General features: G+C 37.4%; 1 protein-coding gene across 2 annotated transcripts in view; it reads right to left on the minus strand.

The window, feature by feature from the left end:
• Positions 1-1024: 1024 nt before the first annotated feature.
• The window catches only part of SOCS5 (suppressor of cytokine signaling 5), a 35153-nt gene continuing 13743 nt past the window's right edge, over positions 1025-22434 (minus strand). Inside the window, exons 2-3 of one of the 2 annotated variants that reach the window (XM_061991302.1) lie at positions 11249-11338; positions 1025-8942 (exon numbers count right to left, since the gene is read on the minus strand). In XM_061991302.1, the coding sequence (XP_061847286.1) occupies positions 7320-8930 (1611 nt within the window). In that variant the 5' untranslated portion in view covers positions 8931-8942; positions 11249-11338 and the 3' untranslated portion in view covers positions 1025-7319. The remainder of the gene's footprint in view (positions 8943-11248; positions 11339-22434) is intronic. The other variant, XM_061991304.1, reaches the window with a different exon arrangement.

Raw genomic sequence — 22434 nt, forward strand, 5'->3', positions numbered from 1 at the left:
GTAATATGATGATCTCTGCTGTAAGTTTAACGGAATTAGAGCTTCCTAGTTAAAACATACCACTAAAATAGGTAAGTTAATTCTCACAACTTTCATTTATCAAATAAAAACTTTGTATTGATTATAAATTATAATGAGGTATATTATACAATATATATAATAAATTATATGTAGTAATTTAAAATCAGTAATTTTTTTTAGCCAAGTTTAAGACAATCAACCTTCTGTATGTTTCAATGAATCTTAACTACATGGATAATCTCTATGCAAAACAGTCAGAAAACGGGTTTTGTTTTCAGGGGCTTGGTTTCCTAACAGTTCACTAGTTATAATATAAAGATTCCAAAGTAATCTGAACTAAGTGTATTTTTAGGAGTAATGCTCTAGAAAAGACAGAATTAACAAATTAAGAAGCCTGAATTAGTTCCACAGAGCAGCCCACAATACTTTTTTCCAGCTTGTCTCACTGTCATTGCTGTGCCTGACTGTAACTCCTCACCAGCAGCGTTTTACCCAGTCTTCATAGCCTGAACATTTGCACTAATTTGCTTTAAGAGTAGTTCCCATCAGTCACAGTGGAGACACTCTCTCAGCTTTCAGGACGACAAGCTACACACGTCCCCAAGTTTGTGTTCATGGGGGTTGTGCTCTCAGAGTACACACTTTCATGTCACAAAAAAAAGCGTACTCACAAGTGGAGAGAAAAACCCCTGACATTTAAGCAAAAACGCACTGAATTAAGAGCTTGCTGGAATTTCAGAGTGCGATAAAACTTCTAAAGACAATAGTTACTCATGTTTTGATCTCTTCATTCAAGTATTTTAGACGCGATAGAAATTGATTGGAATAAACATGAGTTACTGATTATTTTGATCTAACTACTTATCCTTTTGACATGCAACAACTAAATATTTGTGACAAAGCTGTATTTACATTCTAGATTTAAAATGAACTCATTAAAATTACAACTTTTTGCTCCCAAACAAATATAAAAAGAAAACGATATGGTAGTTTATACCCCATTTATTAAGACAGAGCCATCTATTAATTAAAATACACTGGTTGGGTAGCCATAAATCACATTATTCTTACCATATTAAGATGCAAGACAATTTGGCAACCAGACAACAAAGACAAATTAGGCAGGGTGGAGAAACATTTAAGCTGCAGCGGGTTAAAAAACTATCTAAGCTAGGGAGACCGAAACCAGCACCGTTACACAAGGTGCTGGCATCGGGTGCCTATCGGCATGCTCGCCAGCCAACTCCTCGAGTGCCCAGCAGGCCTGCCAGGGGCCCTTCAACTGGAATGTCAGGAAAAGGTCCAGGGACCGTCTGGGTGTCACTTTTTTTTGGACACCCACCAGAGACTGCATCACCACAGCCACAGTTTTTCTGTGCAGAGATCGCATAGGGTTGGGTTTTTTAAGAATGAAGGCTTCTGGTAAGGAAGTTTAGTGCAATCTGAATTAATTTGTGCCCACAGTGTCATTATTCAATTTCCCAAAACAGTTCAAATACAACTGTGTAGGAATTTGCTATCTCCGTAAAGATACTACAAAGTAGTGCTTAAACATTTGGTGACTATATAGATTCAATTTTAATAAATATATCTCTTCATGCTTTTGCAAGACAAGTATGAAAGCAAGAAGTGACAAAGCAGCCAAATACAGTCGTATCTTCTGAAAGCTATTAAAATCCTCACGGCTCTAAAAAGTTAATGTACTTTATTGCACGGGAAGCACACATCATATTCAATTTAAAAGCTGCTCAGAAGAGCAAAGCTTGATTCTGCTTCCTCGGGGTCAATGTGCCACCAAGTTACAACTCCTGCTGAGAAACCAGAGAGGTTCCTTTACTCCAGACAAGCAAGTTCAGATACGTTTCTGCTTGTCAGTGTAGCTGTGTGCTTAACAAAGAGACTTGCAACATTATCACATATACACAATTATGCACGCTTTTTTTTTTCCTACTGAAGACAGGAAGAAAAAGGGTCAAGCACCAGGAGCTTCAGCTCAAATACATTGTGTTGGCCCTAAGAAACCTAGCTGGCAACAGCTGTAGCTTTAATGCAGATTTACAAAGTGAATATTTATTCAGCCTGAAAAGCATTTACACAATAGCTAGCTTGATAACAACAGGTTTAAAAGACGGTATCAGGTTAACAATCTATTGGTACACAATTTTTGTAAAAGGAGTACTTTATAAAAATAAGAAATTGCAATGCTTCATTGAAATAACAGATTTTAAATTTGCTTCTTAAAACAATGGCAATATGCAAGCAAATTAAGTAAAAGCACCAGATTTCTTTCAGTTTTTAAATTAATGTAAGGTTAAAATTTTCTTTTACGAGTCTTGATTTAAGACAGTAAGAGGCAGGAAAAAAAACCACCACAACAACCTTCTTATAAAGCATCTTCAAGAGATCCTTACCTCATTGCAAAACATTTATCTTGCTGTGAAAATACCAAGCCTTTTTCTTTTCAAAGTCCTCATCAGTAGCATTTTCAATTAAAAACAAACAAGCTTTAAATTCAGGCATTTGGTAGACACAACCCCATGGTCAAGCTAAATGATTCTTTGTAAACGTTGCAAAAAGGAAGAACAGTTAGCAGTGTTGTATCACCCTTCCTAAGAGTTAACACTTTAACACTTCCTAAAAAGAAATTATGAACAACAACAAAAAACATCTGCTTTGGCCACAGTCAGGAGACAACTGTTTAGGCAAGTGTGGCAACAGCAGGAAAACATAGACAAATCAACTGCCTATAATAGACAAATATAGCCGAAGCTACAAATAAAATAGTCCTTTTATTTGCAATGCATGCTATGCATGGGCAAAAAGTTAAGAGATCTTTTAGAATTCCAATGTACTAATGTTCACCACCTTGGTGTACTTCAGACACCTTCAAAAAAGACCATGATGCACATGTACTTGGAAGCACCTTATTACCTTCTCTGTATAGGCTACGTAGCTTCTTGCAGACTAAGGTTTGGCATGTATGTGATGATTTCACAAAAATACTTTAAAAAAAAAGAAGACTCAAAAAGCACTTTCATAATTTTAAACGTGAATAGTTTTAAAAGGAGATAAGAGTCATCCCTCTGGTACTCAAGCAACTTCTGCCTTCACAATTTTAGTCTTACATACAACTTCGCAGGAGAGAAAAGATTTAAAGCATTCTGCAAATATTTTGGCTTGCACAAAGAGACTAAAGCAAACCTCTTTTGTAACATGCAAACTCAGAATCTTTGCTTATTTAAATAGTGCAGAATATTAAAGTTAAATTATGGACTTAAGAATGCAAGTGACTGTCAGGATGATGTCTAGCAAAGGCCTGAATTCATCTTACCAAACACTGTAGATAGACTGTTTGCTTCCAATTTAGAAACTGTCCTTTTGCGAACAACAAGTTTTCAAATGCACACAAAATTTAAAGTATATAAATGCAAAGCATGGCTTTAACTTATTCAAAGAAGTTTCATTCCACATGTCCTTAGGACTATTTTCCGACGAGTTATGCCTTTAAAACTGACAAAACCCCTCAACTCATTGACCCTCATATATAGTCAAAAGACTATTTAATTAGTCTCTAATTTCATCAGGACATAAAGACAGATTTCTAAAAAGATTTGGATTTAATGCCCTCGTTTTTTTTATTGTAATTCTGTTCTACAAACAATGACTCAACAGTAAAAAAACCTCCATGCATTGTATGCCAATGAATTCATGACATTGGTTTATTTATACAATAATTTTCCAATGTTAGAGAACATGTAATATGGAAATTCCCATTATTTTAATTTCTGTATCTCGGTAAACTGGACCTGTTGCGGACTCTGTAAAATATAATGATGTGTGTACTTACATACAAACAAAACCACCACCTTGTACTAAGTGTTCAAAGATCTTAATTCCCACATAGCACCACTATCGTGTTCTTTTCAAATATGGTTAAAGACCTTATTGCAAGATTTTTTGCAAAACAATCCTACTGAGTAAGCCCTTTCTCTAGTCCTCGCTGCAGAAATGGGAATCATCTCAAAAGAACACTTTACCAGACTGAGGCTCAAGTGCTCACCTGTCACATAACCAGGTTAGATTGGAATCATGCCAGCATACTATATCACATTGAATGCTATTGTTAAAAAATCACTCCAATTAGTAGTTTGTGCACATCTTTTCAAGAAGATGCACATAAGATTTTCTAAACAAAATCAAGTTGAAGCCAAAGCATAACTCCAACAGAAAAGAGGAATCAACTACTTGCATTCTCAACATACTAACATTTTAGCGCCTTCAGAACCAAAAAGGTACTCAATATGACAGACACAACAACTTGAGTAGTCAACACTCAAGTCTACTACAATTTTAAAAGTGATTATTTGGAGCATAACCACACTAGCAAGTTATTCTGAGTATTTCAGTGAAGCAAAGCTTTAAAGAAGTCGTAGAGGAATAGGTCGTTTCCTTTTTTGCGTGTTTCAAGGGAGCAATAAATCCTCTCCATAAAGGCTATTTACAGAAATGCAAAAGCAAAAAACCTTCTGAGATAAGAGTTTGGGGTTTTTATTTCTTGTCTTTCTTTTTTCCCAAAGATTCCATCACATGATAAAAAATTAAATGAATGTGTATTCCTGACCACATTGATAATGTCACAGCTAGAATCTCATCAGCTAGTTTATGACAAGCAACTGCAACAGGTGTAAACATAAAACAGGTCCCTAGAAGTGGGACAAAGCTTGGTTGCAAGTAGACCGTATGATATATTGAAAACAAGATTTAAAGTAAACTCATCTGGAATTCAGATCCAGCCGAGGGACTGGTGAGGACACAGCGAAGGTACACTTAGGTGCAATTCCATGCTGGTGACTTTTTTTCCTCTTTTTATGCTTAGAGTAGATTTTAAACTAGGAGTTGCATATCCAAGGACACACACACAATTGAAAACTTAAGTGACCATTAGCACATTTGTACACATACTTACATAAACTCAGTATTTACATATTCTAAACAAAGTTCCATTTTAACAGTTGAAGTCTTTTAACACAGAAAAGAAATAAGCTACTACAAAGAATGCATAATGGGATCACAAATTTTCCACAAGCATATAAACACATGTTTTAAAGTGCTTTCTGGGTGCTTCAGATTAATCTCTTGCAGTATGAGCTTCTATGTAGTGCTGTTCCAGTCATTACAAAATTATTTAAGTCATTCTCCTTCAGGTGCATTGTGAGTTCAAGAAAAATGACGACACCGGTGATGTAAAAGTTTTAAGCTCTACCAACATAAACATATACATTACTTAAGTTCAGATGAAGTTGTCAAATACTTTGGTTTATCATAGCTTGGGATAAATATCTGATAGAACAGAAATTGCATCTCTCCACTCTTTCTTTACTAAAAAAATACCCCAATATAAATTGACAGTATTCTTTGGTAAAAACAGGACATTTGGCCAGTTTGTGTGTACATCTATCTCTTAAAATAGTCTAAAAGTGAACAAATGCCACTGCTCTACTGTCAATTTACAGGAATAAGCCTTACCCAGTGGGGAGTATCAAAACATTAAACTTAGCAGTTTGCTACGTAACAAGCTGAAACACCTTCAGCAACCATTACAGGGGGGATCAGTAATGCTTTAGAATTGTTTTTGCTTAACATTTATCCTTGACATTACAAAAAACTGTATGCCTGAAGACAAGTCCATTACTTTGCCATGACTACAGAAATGTTACTCATCAGTGGTGTACACTGTCAGGTTTCTGATATGCACGAAACAAAAACCAGGAGTATGGTGTGCTGACCAATCGATATTCAACTACACGGTATTTGTGCATTACCTACACTAAGTAATAAGAAAAGTCTATTAAAAATTCAGTTAAGTGCTACAAGTTACGTGAATATATAAAAACAGAGCAGATATACAAGTATAACACTGAACATACTGTACTTTATTAGCACAAAAAGCCAGAACAAGGCACAGCAAGCAGAAAAATACATCAATAGAAGGGTTAGTGTAGCATACAAGAATAATGTTTATTGTACTTGCAGCCAAAATGTTCCCTACCTCGCACAGGTCACTGCCATAGAGAAGTAAGTAATAAAACACTGTAGCAGCTGGTAAAGAAACTAGGGAGCACTCATAATCGGTACAAAACATTAAATGGATCAGGGCATTCCAACAAAACTTTAGTGCAAAAATGTCTAAGACGGAACTATTTTAAGTCCCATCTCCAATTAAATAAGCAAACAGAACTTAGAATCTCACTTCCAAGTAATCTGTTGAAGTTATAATCAGTGCATATTACTTTAAAACATTTTTTAAAAGCGCAAATGGAAAGATATTTACAAATAAAGTGTAACAGTACCTTTGAAACCCGACATTTACTTCAGATATGTCAGATTTTGTACTCCGATCACGATAATTCAACCCCTGGTAATTTTCCCCATAAAAATATCAGACGACTTTAAATAATGAAAAGTTCTCTCTCTTTGCTATTACTTTCCATTGTAAGTTACCAGCAGTCAGGCCACCATATTCTGGTTTAGGAAAAAACCGCAACCTTTTGTTTCACGGCAACAATCTAATCCCGTGTCCTGCCGCCGAATCAGCAATTCACACTGGAAGGTACTTAACTGTCCAAGACAGTATTACTTTTGCTAACAATGCCACTTAAATCTCCAAGTGTTTAAAATAGAATTACAGTACTGAGCAGGCATATTCAAGTCTTAATGATTAGGAAACCTTATACACTGAGAAAAGCACGATTCATCTGTTAGCATCAAAGCACCATTAACTCTTAATGGACTGCTTCTAATGAACTGCTCTTCATTAAAAGAAAACGCTCCTACTCACTAGTATTTGGAAACTTGTTTGTGAGCTAAGTTAGTATTTTGAGTAGTGGAAAGTTTTCAAGAAAACTATTTAAAAAAAATACTTCAAATATGAGCAAAAAACACTCCTCTAACAAAGCCTTTCTTTATTAGCGTTACATGAATGCCCCATGGAAAATGCCTCATAGTTTCTTCATCCAATTACTACAGCTATAAAAGGGAAACAAAATATTTAGAAATTAGCAAAAATATTTTCATTAGGCCTTAATGAAAAACGTGCAGAATTGTGTCTGCTTATTGTTTCCGAGAGGCAACACAACTTAGTTTGATTAACAGCAGGCAGCATCTGACAGGATACTAACACTCAGCTTAAATAGGATATTGCAGAAAAGCTAGACGTCGTCAGTGCGCTCGCTGCAGTTAAACCGTAACACACACACACACAAAAAAAGCGTTTCCTAGAAGCTTATTCTGATCTCCGTTTACTTCGTTTTTATAGGTTCCCGCTCCAGCCATCGCACCCTGACTTTTTGTTTATAGTGATACTCCTTTAGAAAGTCTTGCAACATGGAGGGCAGAGGAAGGTCATCGATTCCATCGTACGTAGTGCACCTGCAGATTACTGCCCGGCAGATATACTGCAGACTAAAGGGGAAAGTCCTGTTCAGAGATACAGTCAGTAACGGTTCAAAGAACATGCAAGAGCTAGGGTCTTTGTAGTGTTCCAGGAGCCCCGTGACAGTGGAGGAGTGAAACACACAGGGATCGTGGGCATCAAAACTGAAGTTGTGATTCCACTGCTCAATGCGTGCGTGCAGCGATCGGTTGTAGCGACGGAAGCTCACAGAGAAGAGGTAGTCCTCTTGCGCAGAGTCCCTGAGCAAAAACGTGCCTTCGGGTTTACCCTCCAGAAGTGCCTCTGCTTCGTAGCGGTCCATCACGCCCCAGTAACACGGGTTACCTGTGATCTGAAGCAAGTCTGGCACAAGGCAATGGATGTAATCGATCTGAGTGTGCACTTTCCAAGCCCCCTGCCTGCTGATATGGCCGTGGCTCTCTCCAGACATCTGGCGCTGCTTCTGCCTGCGTGACTGCAGGCAAAGCGTTGTGGTGTCCTCTTCGGAGTCACAGTTCCCTGGAGGTGTAATGTTTTTGTCCCCGGTCAGCTCAGTCATACCAGGGGCTAACTTTGGTCCCAGTTTATACAATGGATTAACCTGTGCTGTAGCTTCAAAAGTATGTATTTGGGCATTGGGAGGGGGATCAACCCCTTCTTCGATACTAAGTCTACGTCTCTCTCTGAGTCTGTCTTCTTCATCTTCTGTGGAAACCAAGGAAGGATCAAACGTGTCAAAAAAGGTTGAATGAGGACTCACAGGCGCTGTGTGTTGTTTAATCAGATGCCACTTCTGAGCCAGATCTGAGCCTGCGGGAAAAGGGCATTTCTCAAGCATTAACTCAGAGAGATGGATCTTTCTTTTGTTAGAAAACAGAGGTTTGGACTGTTTGTTGTAAGTTCTCATGGGAAAACATAGCCCCACAGTATCCTGCAGACGCTGTCGCAGAGAACGGCTGCCTACTGTCCTGTTTGATACTGCATCCATGTCATGGACGGAACTCACCCCATACCTTCTCTCCCTCCTCTGCAAACCACTTCGTGTTCTACCAAATCGCTTTTCGGTATCCAAGGAGCTCTGGGTTTTGGTAGAGCAGGAATGCTTCTTCTTCCCACCCCAAGGAGCATGCCGAGAATAAGAGTCCCTTCGAGCAAGTCTAGCTCCTGTGGTGACACACAAGTCGTTCTCTTTCTCAATGCTTATTTCAACAATCTGAGGAATTTCTGTGACACAGTTTTGGTTGCGCCTTGCCGAATTCTTTGAAGGACTTAAACCTAACTGCAAAGCAATGTTTTCTCTCAAAGGGCTGCTAGGTTGTTGTTGAGACGAATCAGTTATCTGGATAGTGTTCTCTTTAGCAGATGAGCAACTATTGGCGTTCACGACTACATTTTCATTTTGGCTTCCACCCTCGTGACTGAAGAGATTCTGGCACCTGTATTTGAAATTGTTCCACATCTTTCCCACTTTATCCATGGATTATGTTATCTAAATTCAAGAGAAGAAACATTAAAATAAAAACAGAGTTAAAAATGAGAATACATCTTCTGCTATCAATTAAGTTACAGACACAAGACAACTGTTAATTGAACACGTTGCTTTCAAAAAAGTGCCCCAGCGTTTGTACCTTTACGTGGAAGTGACATGCATCACATCATTTAGATATTTAGAAAAAACATACTCCTGTTTTTCTGTAGTCACATAAGTAGGTATACATGGTCACATTTGATGGATAGGAAATAAGCAGTCCAAAATGTCTTCATTTTAGGAAGAATCTGTAAGCCACGTGTAAGGTATGACTCTCTGATAAACCTCCAATAAGCAGCGGTAAAACAAACGCTGAAAAAGAACTATCCAAGTTATTCCAAACTATGAGAGTAATCAGTGAAATTCAACAAGTGCACTGAAAGTGTTCAGATACACCATCTAAAAGTAGAATCATCTGCCACAGGGCAGACAAATTTCAAACTATGACTGACAAGATTTTAAAAACTTAGCACAAAAATACAAATTTGGGGGGGGGAGGAGAGAGCATGAAGCATTCTTAGATGAGGCCATCACCAAACAATAGGGAAAGGCTGTAAGTTATCAACAGAATTATAGAATTAAAAGTCTCTGATGTATTAATAAAAGCCATAGATAAGAAATATATATTAAAAAAACCCCACTACTGTCTGGCTTTAGCCCAAGGAGCTTTTCTATTTTTAGCAAGAGCACTTAAAAAGAAAGCAGTTCCACAGCAGAAACACAATGACAGTGAATCATGAAGGTACAGTAAAAGGATAAAAACATTAGCAGTATGTATTCTGCAAATATTTCTTTAGAAACTGGATTTGGTAATTAGAACAAAACTGCCAAAAACATAGGACTGCTCTAGGTTGGAGAGAAACTGACTAATTCTGTACTTAAAGTCAGGCAATGCCAAGCTAAATTATATCTAATTAGGTTCTGAGAGAAGTGCTAAACTTAAAGGATTAAAACATGTCATCTTGTCTAGTTTAACTGTTAATGGAAACTGCTCTGTTCTTTGGAAACATATTGTTTGAAGCAACATTTCTCTGTTGCTGAAGTTCTTTTCTATTCACAGCTAGAAAGGGATCTGAAGCAGTGACTGAATTCACGGGGTCTCATTAAATAATGTGGATGATAAACAAGGGATGCAATACTCCAGCAATCCAATCTAGACAGAAGCTCATCTGTAAGCCCATGACTTTACAGTAGAATCCACTGAGCTGAGGAAGAGTGAGAGAATCACTCTCATTTCATGAGAGTCGTGAAAAGGATAATGAACGCGCAACAACTTAACTCTTATGGGAATGGAAAGCAAAAGAAGCAAGTCTTCTTCCCCACATCTTCTTCAGACACTTTAACTAACCCAGTAAGCTAGCTATCTATATTCAATTGCATAAAATAAAAACTTAAGAATTTAGTATGGATGCAGGGAGGTGGGGAAGCAATGAAACCAGACCTTGGCAGTCTCTAGAGATCACTGATACAACTTACAGAAATGCTTATACACAGAAGATGTTAACGGAGTTCTGGGCATATATAAAACCAAGAATGTGAGCAAAATGCAAGGAATGTCTTTCTGATTGAAAGCAAAACAAAACAAAAAAGCTCCGGAATTTGGTTTTTCTGGAGTTGTCTGGACCAAGCTGGGGGACTGAGGGAGTTCTAAGAGCAGAAGAGCTCACAGTCAGATCACATACAGATTTGCAGGAACCATACAACCACGTATCTTGCCATCACAATAATCAGAGCGGTTTGTGGTATCTCAGAATATCCACACTGACCCGGAGGTAGCACATGTTTGCTGGCTGTCAGTCTGGCAACACAGTATATATAGGTTTGAATTCTAACCATTTTTCTCTCAAGATGTAGATTTCTTTCTCTTCCTACTCACAGAGATGTTTGAAGTTTTTGGGAAGGAAAAAAAAGAGAGTATATAACCTCCATTCCTTTAAGAAATCAAGCTAGAAACAGTACACATCTTTACAACAATGAATTGGAATTACTTTTCTAACCAGTCATATGCTATTCAGTGGTGTCTTTTATTCTAAAATTACTCATTATTACTTTTTCTTTGCACTGTTAGTCTACAATATCTTTAGACTGAGATGGGTGGAAAGTTCTCTACGCTTGCCCAGAAAGTTTCAAGAACAAACAACCACCACACTCCCTCAACCACAAAACCCCCAGCATGCTGGCTTAACAGACTGTACTTTTCAAAAGTTAAATTTAAAAGGTTAACTACTTTTTTGTCATACTGAAGAGAATACAGCTACTCTTCTTACCCAGAAAAACACGAGTCACTGTATCTTGTCTGGAGAATATACCTCAACATGAACTTGCTAGATTCTTTCTCCAAGTTGTGGACATGATTACTACAAAGAAAAACAGTATTTTTGTTAGTTGTTAGAATATCTTTTAATTTAGATCTTTACAATTAGTCACTGATATCAAAGGGATATTTTTACAATTACATCTTAAATGTGTACATGAACCTGCTTGGTTATTATGTACTTTTAATGCATATAATCATAAACAAAAAGTTTCACAGAACTTTTTCATTCATTAATAACATTTGTTTATTTAATAGAGTCCAGGGGAGAACCTTCAAATAAAGCTGTTGAGAAGCAAGAGCAAAGCCACAGCATCTAGACTGCTGAAGTGCCAGGCACAATGGGCATTCTCAAGCCTGTGAAAATGGTTTCCCCACATTTTGGCCTCAAGTCCAAAGCAGTGGTTCCCAAGTTGTGGTTGGCAGTACTGTCAGATCACCTCATACTGCCTCTCCTCCTTGTTTCCAGCTGCTACATCACATCAAAAGGCAGCTAAAAATACACACTTTTCTAATATTACTTTTCCAGGTAAGCAACTGCTGTACTTGCCACAAGGATGTTATATGATTGTGAAGCAAGAGGAATATGAACTATGATTCTAAAAAGGGAAAAGTCGAATACAAGGCAAGGTCTTTATTAAAAAGAGGTCAGTGCTTCTCTAAAGTAATAATAATTGTTTTTCAGAAATCCAAGAGGAGCTGAGGGATTTAAGCACACTCACACCACTGTCAGAAATCTAACAGAGGACAGAGAATAACTTGCTTCTCCACACTACAACTAAGCCCAGGACAGCAGTAAGGGTTAACAGAAAACATTGGGAACTTACATTAAAGCTTTATATGCAGAGCAGAAAAAATATTCAAATTTGATACATATTTACTGGAATTAATAAATATGGGGTTGAGCAATCACTAGATGAGTAGTAAAAGTTAGTACTCCTAGATAGAAATTCCACAGTAATGTTAGAAGTATTAAACATTGATAGTTTCCCCATCCACCTCTGGAAGCACTAAATTGATGAAATGCCTTCAAAGTTAGGCCATACTACTGTTACTGAAAGAAACCATGAAAGTAACCTTTCCGGAGAGCAACAGAGTTCTGAGTACAAAAGCTTAGCACAAAACAAAGATAAAAAGTTCTTTTGCTTTTAAGGGTTAAAATCCTTTTGCAACTTTAACATTTGCATCCATTTCTTTTTTCCTCAGTATGTTCCTAGCAAGTCTACAAACACAGAGTAAGGCCTTAACAGAGCAAATGAAAGGCAAATTTGCCAGAGTAAGAGGTATACAATTTTCACTGAAGCCTTACTTAAAACATCCGTTCATGCAGGACTTTGAAGACTTACCTGCATTCCCAATAAAGCCAGTAACACTGCTTTACTGGGCACAGTTGGCAAAGGGGCTGCATGCTAACCATCTGAACTCATTAAAAATCTTGAAAGGATATAGAAGTTTATCTTGAAATTTCATGCTTAATGGTACTTAACTTCATACATCGTGACTATTCCTCAGTTCTGCTCAGAAACATCACCACTCAAGGTACAGCCTATGGTATCACCATTGCTAGCCAGCAGACATGGCCTCTTGCACAAGCTGCCTGGTGCCTCCAGGAGGGAGCAGTTGCTTTGGGAACCACTGTTCACTAGTGGAAAACAGTTTCTTGAATTTGGGTGACTGTCTCAGTTAAACCTCTCAACCTTGTGTTAGAATAAAACTCGAGTCATTGGTAAAGTATTAAATATGCAATCTAGCAATGTGCTATCGGTGTGTGGTTCCACAGATTCCGTGGCAGCACCAAGGCTGACAAAACACAAATTACTTCTGAACTGGCCATATAGTCATCCTGGTTTTAAAAAGAAACACTGACAGTGGTTATTTTAGCCTAAACAGAAATAAACTGAATTTCACAAAATTAATTCATCCATCTGTAGATTTTTCTAAGAAAAACAAAAAAGTTATACCAATGTGCCTAAACCAATCTCTTTATTCAACTAAAAAATGTTCCCATCTACTTTAAACTGGTGTAAGTTATTTAGAAAAATAAATAAATAAGAGGTAGTGAACACTCTGCAGGGATTATAGAAGCAAGGAGAAGTAGCATCTTAACACTATATTCCCAACTGCGGTATATTTAGAGACCTTCGAACCCATGAAGTTTGCATGAGTGTAGTCTTCAAGTATTCTGAATGTACAAGTAATGAAACTACAAAGACTGCTAGGAAAATTGGTTGTGTAATATGAAAGTTACAACCTGTTTGTAACCCTGAAATAACAAATATGAATAGATTACTGTGAAAAGTCAGACCACTCTTTCCAGAAGCGTCACAAAATCTAACCAGAGCTTTCTACCTGTGACTTCCTAAGAGAAACTTTAGAAGACATGGTTTGTCTCTGTCCTAACAATTTGAATATGAGCTGAGATGGCAAATCATTCAAAATACTAATTCCTAAAAAAGTACCATCTTAATACAAGCTGATACATTGCATAAGGTATGATACCTTACAAAATAGGTATAGTATGATTATTTAAGAATCAAAAATCAACACATTTTTGTGTTTTCATACGATGATACTTTCAAAGCAATGATAGATAACGACAAAACATTGAAGGGGAACAAAACCAGACAATTCTTACAAGTTTTAAAAAAACAACAACTTGAAAGGAGAGGAAAAAGAGAATAGGGAGAGAAATCACAGTCTCTCTGCTCCTTGCACACTGTTTAACTCAATGCTAGGACAAGCCAACACGAGCAAATAGGTTAACACAGTCAGTGGCACTGGCGCATGTCACCGTGGACCATGAAGGAATGAAGGGAGACTGCGCTTCTAATTGGAATGTTCCTTACTTTAAAATGATTCACTTTGCAGTGACAAGACACTCCATTATTAAAGACATTTGCTTCCATTAAGGAATGGTTGCTGAAGAGGTTAACGTTCTCTTTGCACATTGCCAAAGGCCTGCTATAAGCTACCTCTCTTAGGGATCCCCTAACAAAGCTGCTCACATAAGCACTACTCAACCTTATTCAGTCAAAATGAATAAGGCTGGCAAACACCTATACTTTCAAGTAACCCACTTGAAGAAGGATGAAAGGACAATACTAAGGATTACAAAGCAATTTCCTGCCTCCCAATACACATTCCAGAAATAATGAATTACTACTGTAATACTAGAGACATTTCTTAAAAAACAAGGAATATGTTGGCTTAAGTGGAACCACACATTTTTCTACACACAGAGAAAAATGTGCTCACTACAGACAGCTTGAAGAACTGATTCAGAGGGCTAGAAAGAAGAGGTGGTTGTTATTTTTTTTTTTGCTAGACAAGATAAAGGGGCTAAGTGTCTCAAGTGCTCATGCCTTAACAGGGAAAAACATTACTGCTTTTTTTTTTTTCCTAGCAGGCTCCAATAATTTAGAAGTGCAGTTGTGCAGGGGGGAGAATCTGAAGGTATGAAGTCCCAAATCAAAACTCAAATCTGCCAAGAAGACATAAAGGCTATTGAGTTGGAATTTCACAAGCAGACAAAATCGGCATGAGCCAGCAGCACAACCCAAAAAAATGCCCTCGGCCTCTTACTGCCTACCTGGCCTGGTGCAGGAGGTGGCCTGTGGACCGTATGGCTGCTCAGTCAACCACCTCAAGGAAGTGATCCAGATTAAAATGAATTCTCAGAAAACGTCTCAGTCATTTACTCCATCTGGTTTATGACGTCTTGATATACATTCATGTTAACACAAGGCAAGAGTGGACAGGGAGGGAGGAAGCAGCAGCCAGGGTAAGATTACTTCCTTCAACAGCAGAACTGGTTAGTTCTGCCCAACATATTAAGACCTCAGACACCTACTTCAAAGAGAAATATCAATTTGAAGTCTAACATAGTAATCAACTGCGGGGCTCTGGTTGTGAAGAGAGAGATTAGGACTCTATTTAAGATGCTGCTTTGAACATTCATGTCGAAAGTTCAGTCACAGGAAACATGTACTTCAAAAATAAAATGCTGAGTTGGCTTGATGCACCCTGCTAAAATACAGGGAAAGCTACAAGTTTCAAGGACTTAAGCTGGCAGACTGTCAAGTAAAAGAAAAATAGGATATTTTGCCATTGTTCCAACCTGAAAGTAAAAGTAGTCTCCTCCCCCTCCTTGGTGCAGATTCACAATGAACAAAAAAAGCAGTCTTAGCTGATGTTCTGCCAGTTTCTTTCCAAGCAGCTACATGTTGGTAACTTCAAAAATATCGTTCTGAGGTATTTTGAACGGTGGGATACATACTCATAGCCTACTACTAGGTTTTTGGGTTCAAAAAGGACAGTGTCAAGACTACATGTGTTGACATGTTGGATTAGAAGTTACTGTACAGGTGCAATTAATTTATCTTCTGTTCAGAGAATCTAAAATCCCTGAAACAGAAGAACCACCCATGGAAAAACAGAACATGAACAACACTGAAATGCAAACTCCTCACATATTAATACAGAAACAATGCTATATAGATCTAGTGAGACCTCCACATACTGGTAGATATCTGTGGTACAAGCTCTGCAAATCCAAGACAATGATGCATACTAATTCCAAGTAAAGACACTCTCAAATCATTTATGCAATGTCCTCATGGCCATTCATTAATCCACATAAATCCATACAAGCACCACTCAACAGAAGTAGTTCTTTTAAACTATCTCCACATACTGTCAGTAGGCAACTCAAAACTTCACCTTACCATTTGAAAAAGTAAAAAAAATAGCATTAAGTCAGCAAAGTAAGGTACCTCCTATGGAAAAGAATTCTAGGTGACTCGCTGAAATAATGTTTTCTGCACTGCTGCATTTAACTCTCCTCAAACAGAAGCTGCCAATACACTTTTTTGAATTCATGTGGGCAGAATAAGTGGTTCCAGTTAGTGTTTAAGATAAGTACACAGCCCTCTTGATGACCTCTGCAAAAGCCATTAAGTACTCTGCAAAAAAAGTTAAAGCTCTACCCTAGCAGGGCAGAATTTGTTTTTATTTTTAAGAACACTAACAAAACACATCCTTCTCTATCAAATTCTAAAATATAAATGGTCTCAAATTGATATATGATCTAATAGTTATTCCTATGTAATTCTTGGAAGTCCAGAGTCAAGGCAAAGCATACCTTAATAGCTGCATCTCATCACGAATAAAAGGATTTGGAAGCCAAGTTGAAAAGATGCCTCCATCACTTCCCACATCCTTGACTAGCTCAATAGAAACATCCAATTTAAGCTATTTTGTAAATAGATCACTTCATTCAATTGCAACCTGGCTATTTTGCAGACAGACAGTTCCTCTGCTCTGGGATCAACTTATACTGTTTTAACAGCCTTACTTCTCACTACATTTTTCAGATCCTCAATACTATGCTTAATGCCTCTCCCTCGCCATAGCTTCCTTGCCCCTCTCCAGCTTACAAGTATCTCTTTCACACACAGAGCTCTTCTAGTGCACTCAGCTACATCTCATGTTTCTTTTCTGTCTGACCAAGCAACAGATCCCATTTTCTAACATGAACCTGGTGGTTGTCATCTCTTAAAATTTATAAAAACAAAGTTACACTTCTCTCTCTCTAGTCATGTATTTACAGTGGTGACTACACAAGAATCACAGTATTGCAATTCATGCAATTTGCAAGACATTTTAAAAAGTCACCTTTCTTTCAAATTTGAGTGAAATGGACTCAAAAGTTCAAAAGCTTCTAGAATCACAGCAGCTGAGGAGATTGACAGGTTAAGCCCTGATTTCTTAGGAATTACAATTAAATAAGTTAGTGTTAACCTGAAGACTAAGTACTGCTACATGCACTTAAACAAAATCTCTTGTACTGTTGAGATGGTCAGTTCATAAATTTGCTATTTCTGATCAAAATTAAAAATGCAATGAGGTGTTATCATAGAATGGCAGGGGTTGGAAGGGACCTTTAGAGATCATCTATTCCTCATAAAGGAAAAGCATCTGTATCTTTTGTTAACTGCTAACATTACTACAGCAAAGACACTGACAGTGGTGAGGTCACATGCACATGTAAAAGACAATTTAGGAAAATTCCACAACTAAAAATTAACTGTTCTTTGCAGCAACATGAATTACTTGAAAAGTTAAAAAATATTAAATATTTAATAATAATTTATAGTACACTTATATGAATGAATGTCCTGTAAATTGGTCAGGCTCACTTGTAGCACTGCAATACTGAAGAGAGATTAAACTTAAAGATACCGTGGAGAAAATTGCTAGACCAGTCTGGTGTCTTACCCAGCTACAGCTACACTCTACATGGAGTAAAAGATGGCCTGGGATGGAGAGTTGTGATAGTATCTACAAATTTATAGTAACTTTCCCAATGACTTAACTCTCAATTTACATTCGTTTATGCCAGAAGTTTGACAAGTAAACTCTACTACTACAGCACCACTGGTAATCTTAGATCAGTTTCAGTATAAAACATGCTTTCATAATATAGAAGCATATTTGAGTAATTGCAGAATGGGACCAGGAGATTTAACCTCCAAAGCATCAGGTAGGCAAGGAGTTAAAATCCTGCCTAAGACTACCACACAGCTGCTGTCAGCAGTCAGGCTTGTCAAGAGAAGCTCTGGGCTGTCTTGACAAGACTAATTGGCAGCAAGCACCTGGTTCCCTAGGCTGGACCCTGGTAGGTAAAAGAATATAAACCCTGCAAAGACAGAGAAGCTGGAAGGCTGCCAGTAGGTCTAGCCTGTTTCATGTTTTCACTTTGATCCACAGGCAACTTTATCCTAGGCTACATCCAGTGAGAGCTATTAGAAACATTTTTCTGCAACTTTCCAGCTGAAAGGAACCCATGCTTTACGGGTCTGTTCCTGCAAGTTCTGCCACTGAACGCTCACCAAGCCCTGCCATGCGTGCTCATGCTGCTGCACAGCCAGCTGCAACATCCACACTACTATTAAATTGTAGCAAAATTGAAATTTTGGGTTTCAAATGCCACCAAAAATTAGCTTAAAGGTGTTGTTATAACTTTTAAATTATGGACTAATATGTCAGATAATAAAAATTAAAAGACTGCTGGGGATATTCTGTGTATTGGACATTTAAAGCATGTGTAATGACAGCTTATGCTACATAGCAAATTACAGTGCTACTTTAAAGAAAGAAAGAGAAAGTAAAAAGAAACTTTAACATTCTGGAAAGTAGCTAAATAGAGGCTGCACAAGGAATTGGGGCTTTCAGAAGTGTGAAAAGATGCTTATAACATACTTTGACCTCTATTAGGAATCACGATTTCAATTAATTTGAAACTTTCTAAAATTACACCCTTCGTGTTTGGATTTTTGCAATATGAAAACATAAGTGAAAAAGTAATCAAGCATTGACCTTGCAGATTCAGCCTCTGAGGTAGAGAGATTATTTTGTATTTAGGAGGAAGGGAAAAAAATAAAAGTTTGTTAGCTGAGTTTTATTTTACTGAACCAAGAAATGTCTCATTACATATACATGCACAAAAATATAAAATATATACATGACATCAATAGATTTATCTTTTCGTGCAAGACAACTTAAATAGAAACATTGAAAAGTCAAAACTAAATTGCTTCAAAGTAAAGTGCTCTGCAGATTTTATCTATGCCTCTGCCAAGTTTCACGTTTTAGGTATTTTACTTTTAGCTTGCTAGTCAGGAATTCCAACAACGTACAGTAGCACAGACATTTCCATAACTGAAATAACTGAAGATTTAGAAGTGTTGAAAGGCAAAGTCAGTACTTGTACATAGTCTCTGTATGGAAGACATTTCATTCAGTAAGTATTAATGCAGAATTATGGTGTTTGTGGAAACAAGATTGTAACGGAACTACTTGATAGTCAACCCACTGGTATCACTACAACGTACTTCCCCTAAGAGTCAGGGAGTATGCTGCTCCATTTTTAATTGAACACATTATATAAACAACTGCACCACCCTTTTAATTGATAGTGACATTAAACAGCACTAATACAAAGACCCATTAGCAATCTTTTAAAAGAAAAAGCTTGAGGTAATGAGTTTATAAATTACAAGTTTAGAGTTATTGCTCTAGCAATAACAAAAAAAATGTTTCTTAGAGTGTCAGCACAGTAAAGGATCCAGCACTTTGGAATACCTTCTCTCTTGGTCTTCTGTGTTTTTAAATTGAAAAACTTTCCTTGTTCCATGAAAAACAGGAATGCCATAATTGAAAACATAGTATCAGGAAGCTTCAAGAAAAAAAAAAAAAATCAAACTCTTCGTATTGTTACAAATGTAAGACTATCACTATTCGCACACAATAGGCAATGGAGATACTGAACAACCACTGATAAGAAGATGGAGTCTGTCTGTTGCCTCAGTTCATTGCAACCGAGGTGTTGAGGTGTTAAGTAGATTATTATGTTCCTATCTTATCTTTAGGGAGCTGGTTCCAATTGAATGGTAAGATGCAAAGGAAGTGACACTTTCTGTCAAGATGTGGCTACATCTTTCTTCTTGGTCCTATGTAATTCAGTCAGTTACACCAAAACTATTTGAATGAAATATTTATTCTAGCAAAGCACCAGTGTATGCTAAAGAAGTGAGACATCCAAGAAATGAGAATTTTCTAAGCAAAATGTGTGTGTTTGGTTAGTTCCTAAATTCTTCTGAACATAGACTACATAAATGCTTTGCCTTTTGATAGTCTATCTAATCATAAAGCTGGCTCATGAGATGCATTCCTATTAATCCAAAAGAGAATGGTTTAGCTGAAAAAGGCAACTCACCAAGCTGTGATACTACGCTACACAACTCATTCAGCATGGGAAAGTCACTATCTATCTATGGACTCCTATCTGTTAAGGGTCAGTCTAAGTTATAGGCTGCAGAACTTTAAGAATGTGCAGCAAAGAAACAGACAAGAAAAATGAAACTTTAAAATAGCACTACCGGCTGCAGGAGACTAATAAAATTAATAATCCTCTTTTGCCTTGAATTAGATTATGAAAGCAGAGATTCAGTTGTATGAATGGTTTAATGAACTGCTTTTCATGTAGAAAGAGTCTGCAGCATCACATAAAACTAAACAAACCTAAGTCACACAAGGATTACTGACTATGAACTTGTTAGGGAGAAGGCATTAAAAAAAACAAACAAAAACCACACACACAAAACCAAACAAACCCCAAAACACAGAGATATGATGCTATTTCAGCTTGAGATGATAATTTACCAGCCCCTCCATGAAAGAACAGAAGAATACTGGTCTTTCTAGATTGTTTCTCTTTAACAGATTTCAGCCATAGAGAGGGCACCCTATGGGTGAGAGTTCATGACAACTAACCGATCATTTCTTTTGCTGCTGTTAAAAGGGATATTCCTGCTTCCCTCCCATCTCTTTACATCAGTTCCAATATGCATCTGACTTCTATTTTCACTACAAGTCAATGAGCAGAAGCACCACACAAAGAACACTTCAGCTTAGAAAAGAAGCCAGAAGAGCCAAAAGACAGCATGAGGGCAAGAGAAGCTCTTGAGGTTTTCTGTAAAGAGAGAAAGGGAGAAAAGAATCATATCTACCAACAGCAGTGAGCTGTTAGCGCTGGCTTAGCCATTTCTGTGAAACCCTACTCCATAATGTTAAACCAGATTCTCCTTATACCAGGAAACAGGTTTTATTAAAGATTAATCAAAATTCATAACTGTCCATAAAAAAGACGAAATGAAGGCTTGAGACTAGGACTCATCTAGAAAAGCACCACACATTTCAAAAGATCCAGCTGCCATAACACTTAGTAGGAAAAACTATTAAAAATACAGGAAGTACTCCTCTTCATTTTTTCAAAGAGGCAGTTGAACTGTTATTTAAAATACTATACAATCTACATAAACATTTTCAAGACAGAAACAACCTTTTCAGTAAATGATTTCAGGAAGCTATGATCCTCCATGATGAGAAATCATTTTATTCTTGATACAGAAATATAAATTCCCTCAATTTATCATTAGGAGACTTGTAGCAGTTTCCACATCTAGATGGTGTCACACAGTGGTCAGGAATTTCCGATGAAAAACATGCACAGTGATCACAAAAATGAGTATTCCAAACTGTCATTTGTAGATCAAAACTAAGATACTTTCTTGAGATATCCACGATGAACCACAGTCTGAGCACCCCCAAACCATTACATAAAGCTGAAGGGTCTGAATCACTAAAAATAATCGTGCAACTTCACACAGATCTCAAACTCTTCTGCTATAGATTAGCAGGAGTCTGCCAGTCAGATGAGGGGAAAGTCAACTTATTGACATGTATTTTGCTATAGGGAAAATGCATTTTAAAAAGGGGTATTTTAAACTGTACAGTGTCAACAGGCAAGGCCATCTTTCTTAAGCCTTGAATGAGTCACCTCAAAAATAGTAAAGAAATTCAGCCTACTCTGTGAGCTTAAAATCTTTTTCTCAACAAGATGGACATGTCTTTGAAAAACATTTATTTTCCTTGATTTTCTTCATTTTATTTATTACCATCACCTAATGTTTCCCACTATCAGACCATCTTCAGTGGCCTCCGTTGCTTTCTGACTTGGTCTGAATTTTATAATCCAGATAGCTACCAAAAATAACTCTTCAAAGTTGAAACTGCTGCAGGAAAAAAAGTCAAGAAAAGCTATACTTCAGCTCTCAACCTCCTCATCTTACAAATTCAGGAAATATGGAGTATCTTTTGCTATCCTTATAGAAGTATAGCCAAACTTGGTTCAGTTTGGAAATCCTGAAGTAAAAAAAACAACCTTTAGGCTCAACACTTCAGTAATCTCTCCAGATTTTATCTGTTAAGGTCTCAAAAGAATTAGATTGAGCTTTTCTGGATGACAGCAATCAGTACTGACCAAATGTGTACGCCCTACTTACAGGAACTGACTGGGTACACTCCTTACAACTCAGCTACACATCAGTATCACAAGCGTCACCCTTGTTATGCTCGCAAGTGATGTATGTGTTTGCACAGAGGAGAAGCCAAGCTTCAGTCCCCTATGGATACCTCATCTTCTCTAAAAAAAGTCTTAGCACAAAGTCACAGTCAAGAGCACAGGTGTTGGTTGGAGTTTGGCGGTACCATCTAACTGATGGGACAGGAAAGGAGGAG

This window comes from Colius striatus, chromosome 2, assembly GCF_028858725.1.
Source record: "Colius striatus isolate bColStr4 chromosome 2, bColStr4.1.hap1, whole genome shotgun sequence".
In the NCBI taxonomy this organism is placed as follows: domain Eukaryota; kingdom Metazoa; phylum Chordata; class Aves; order Coliiformes; family Coliidae; genus Colius; species Colius striatus.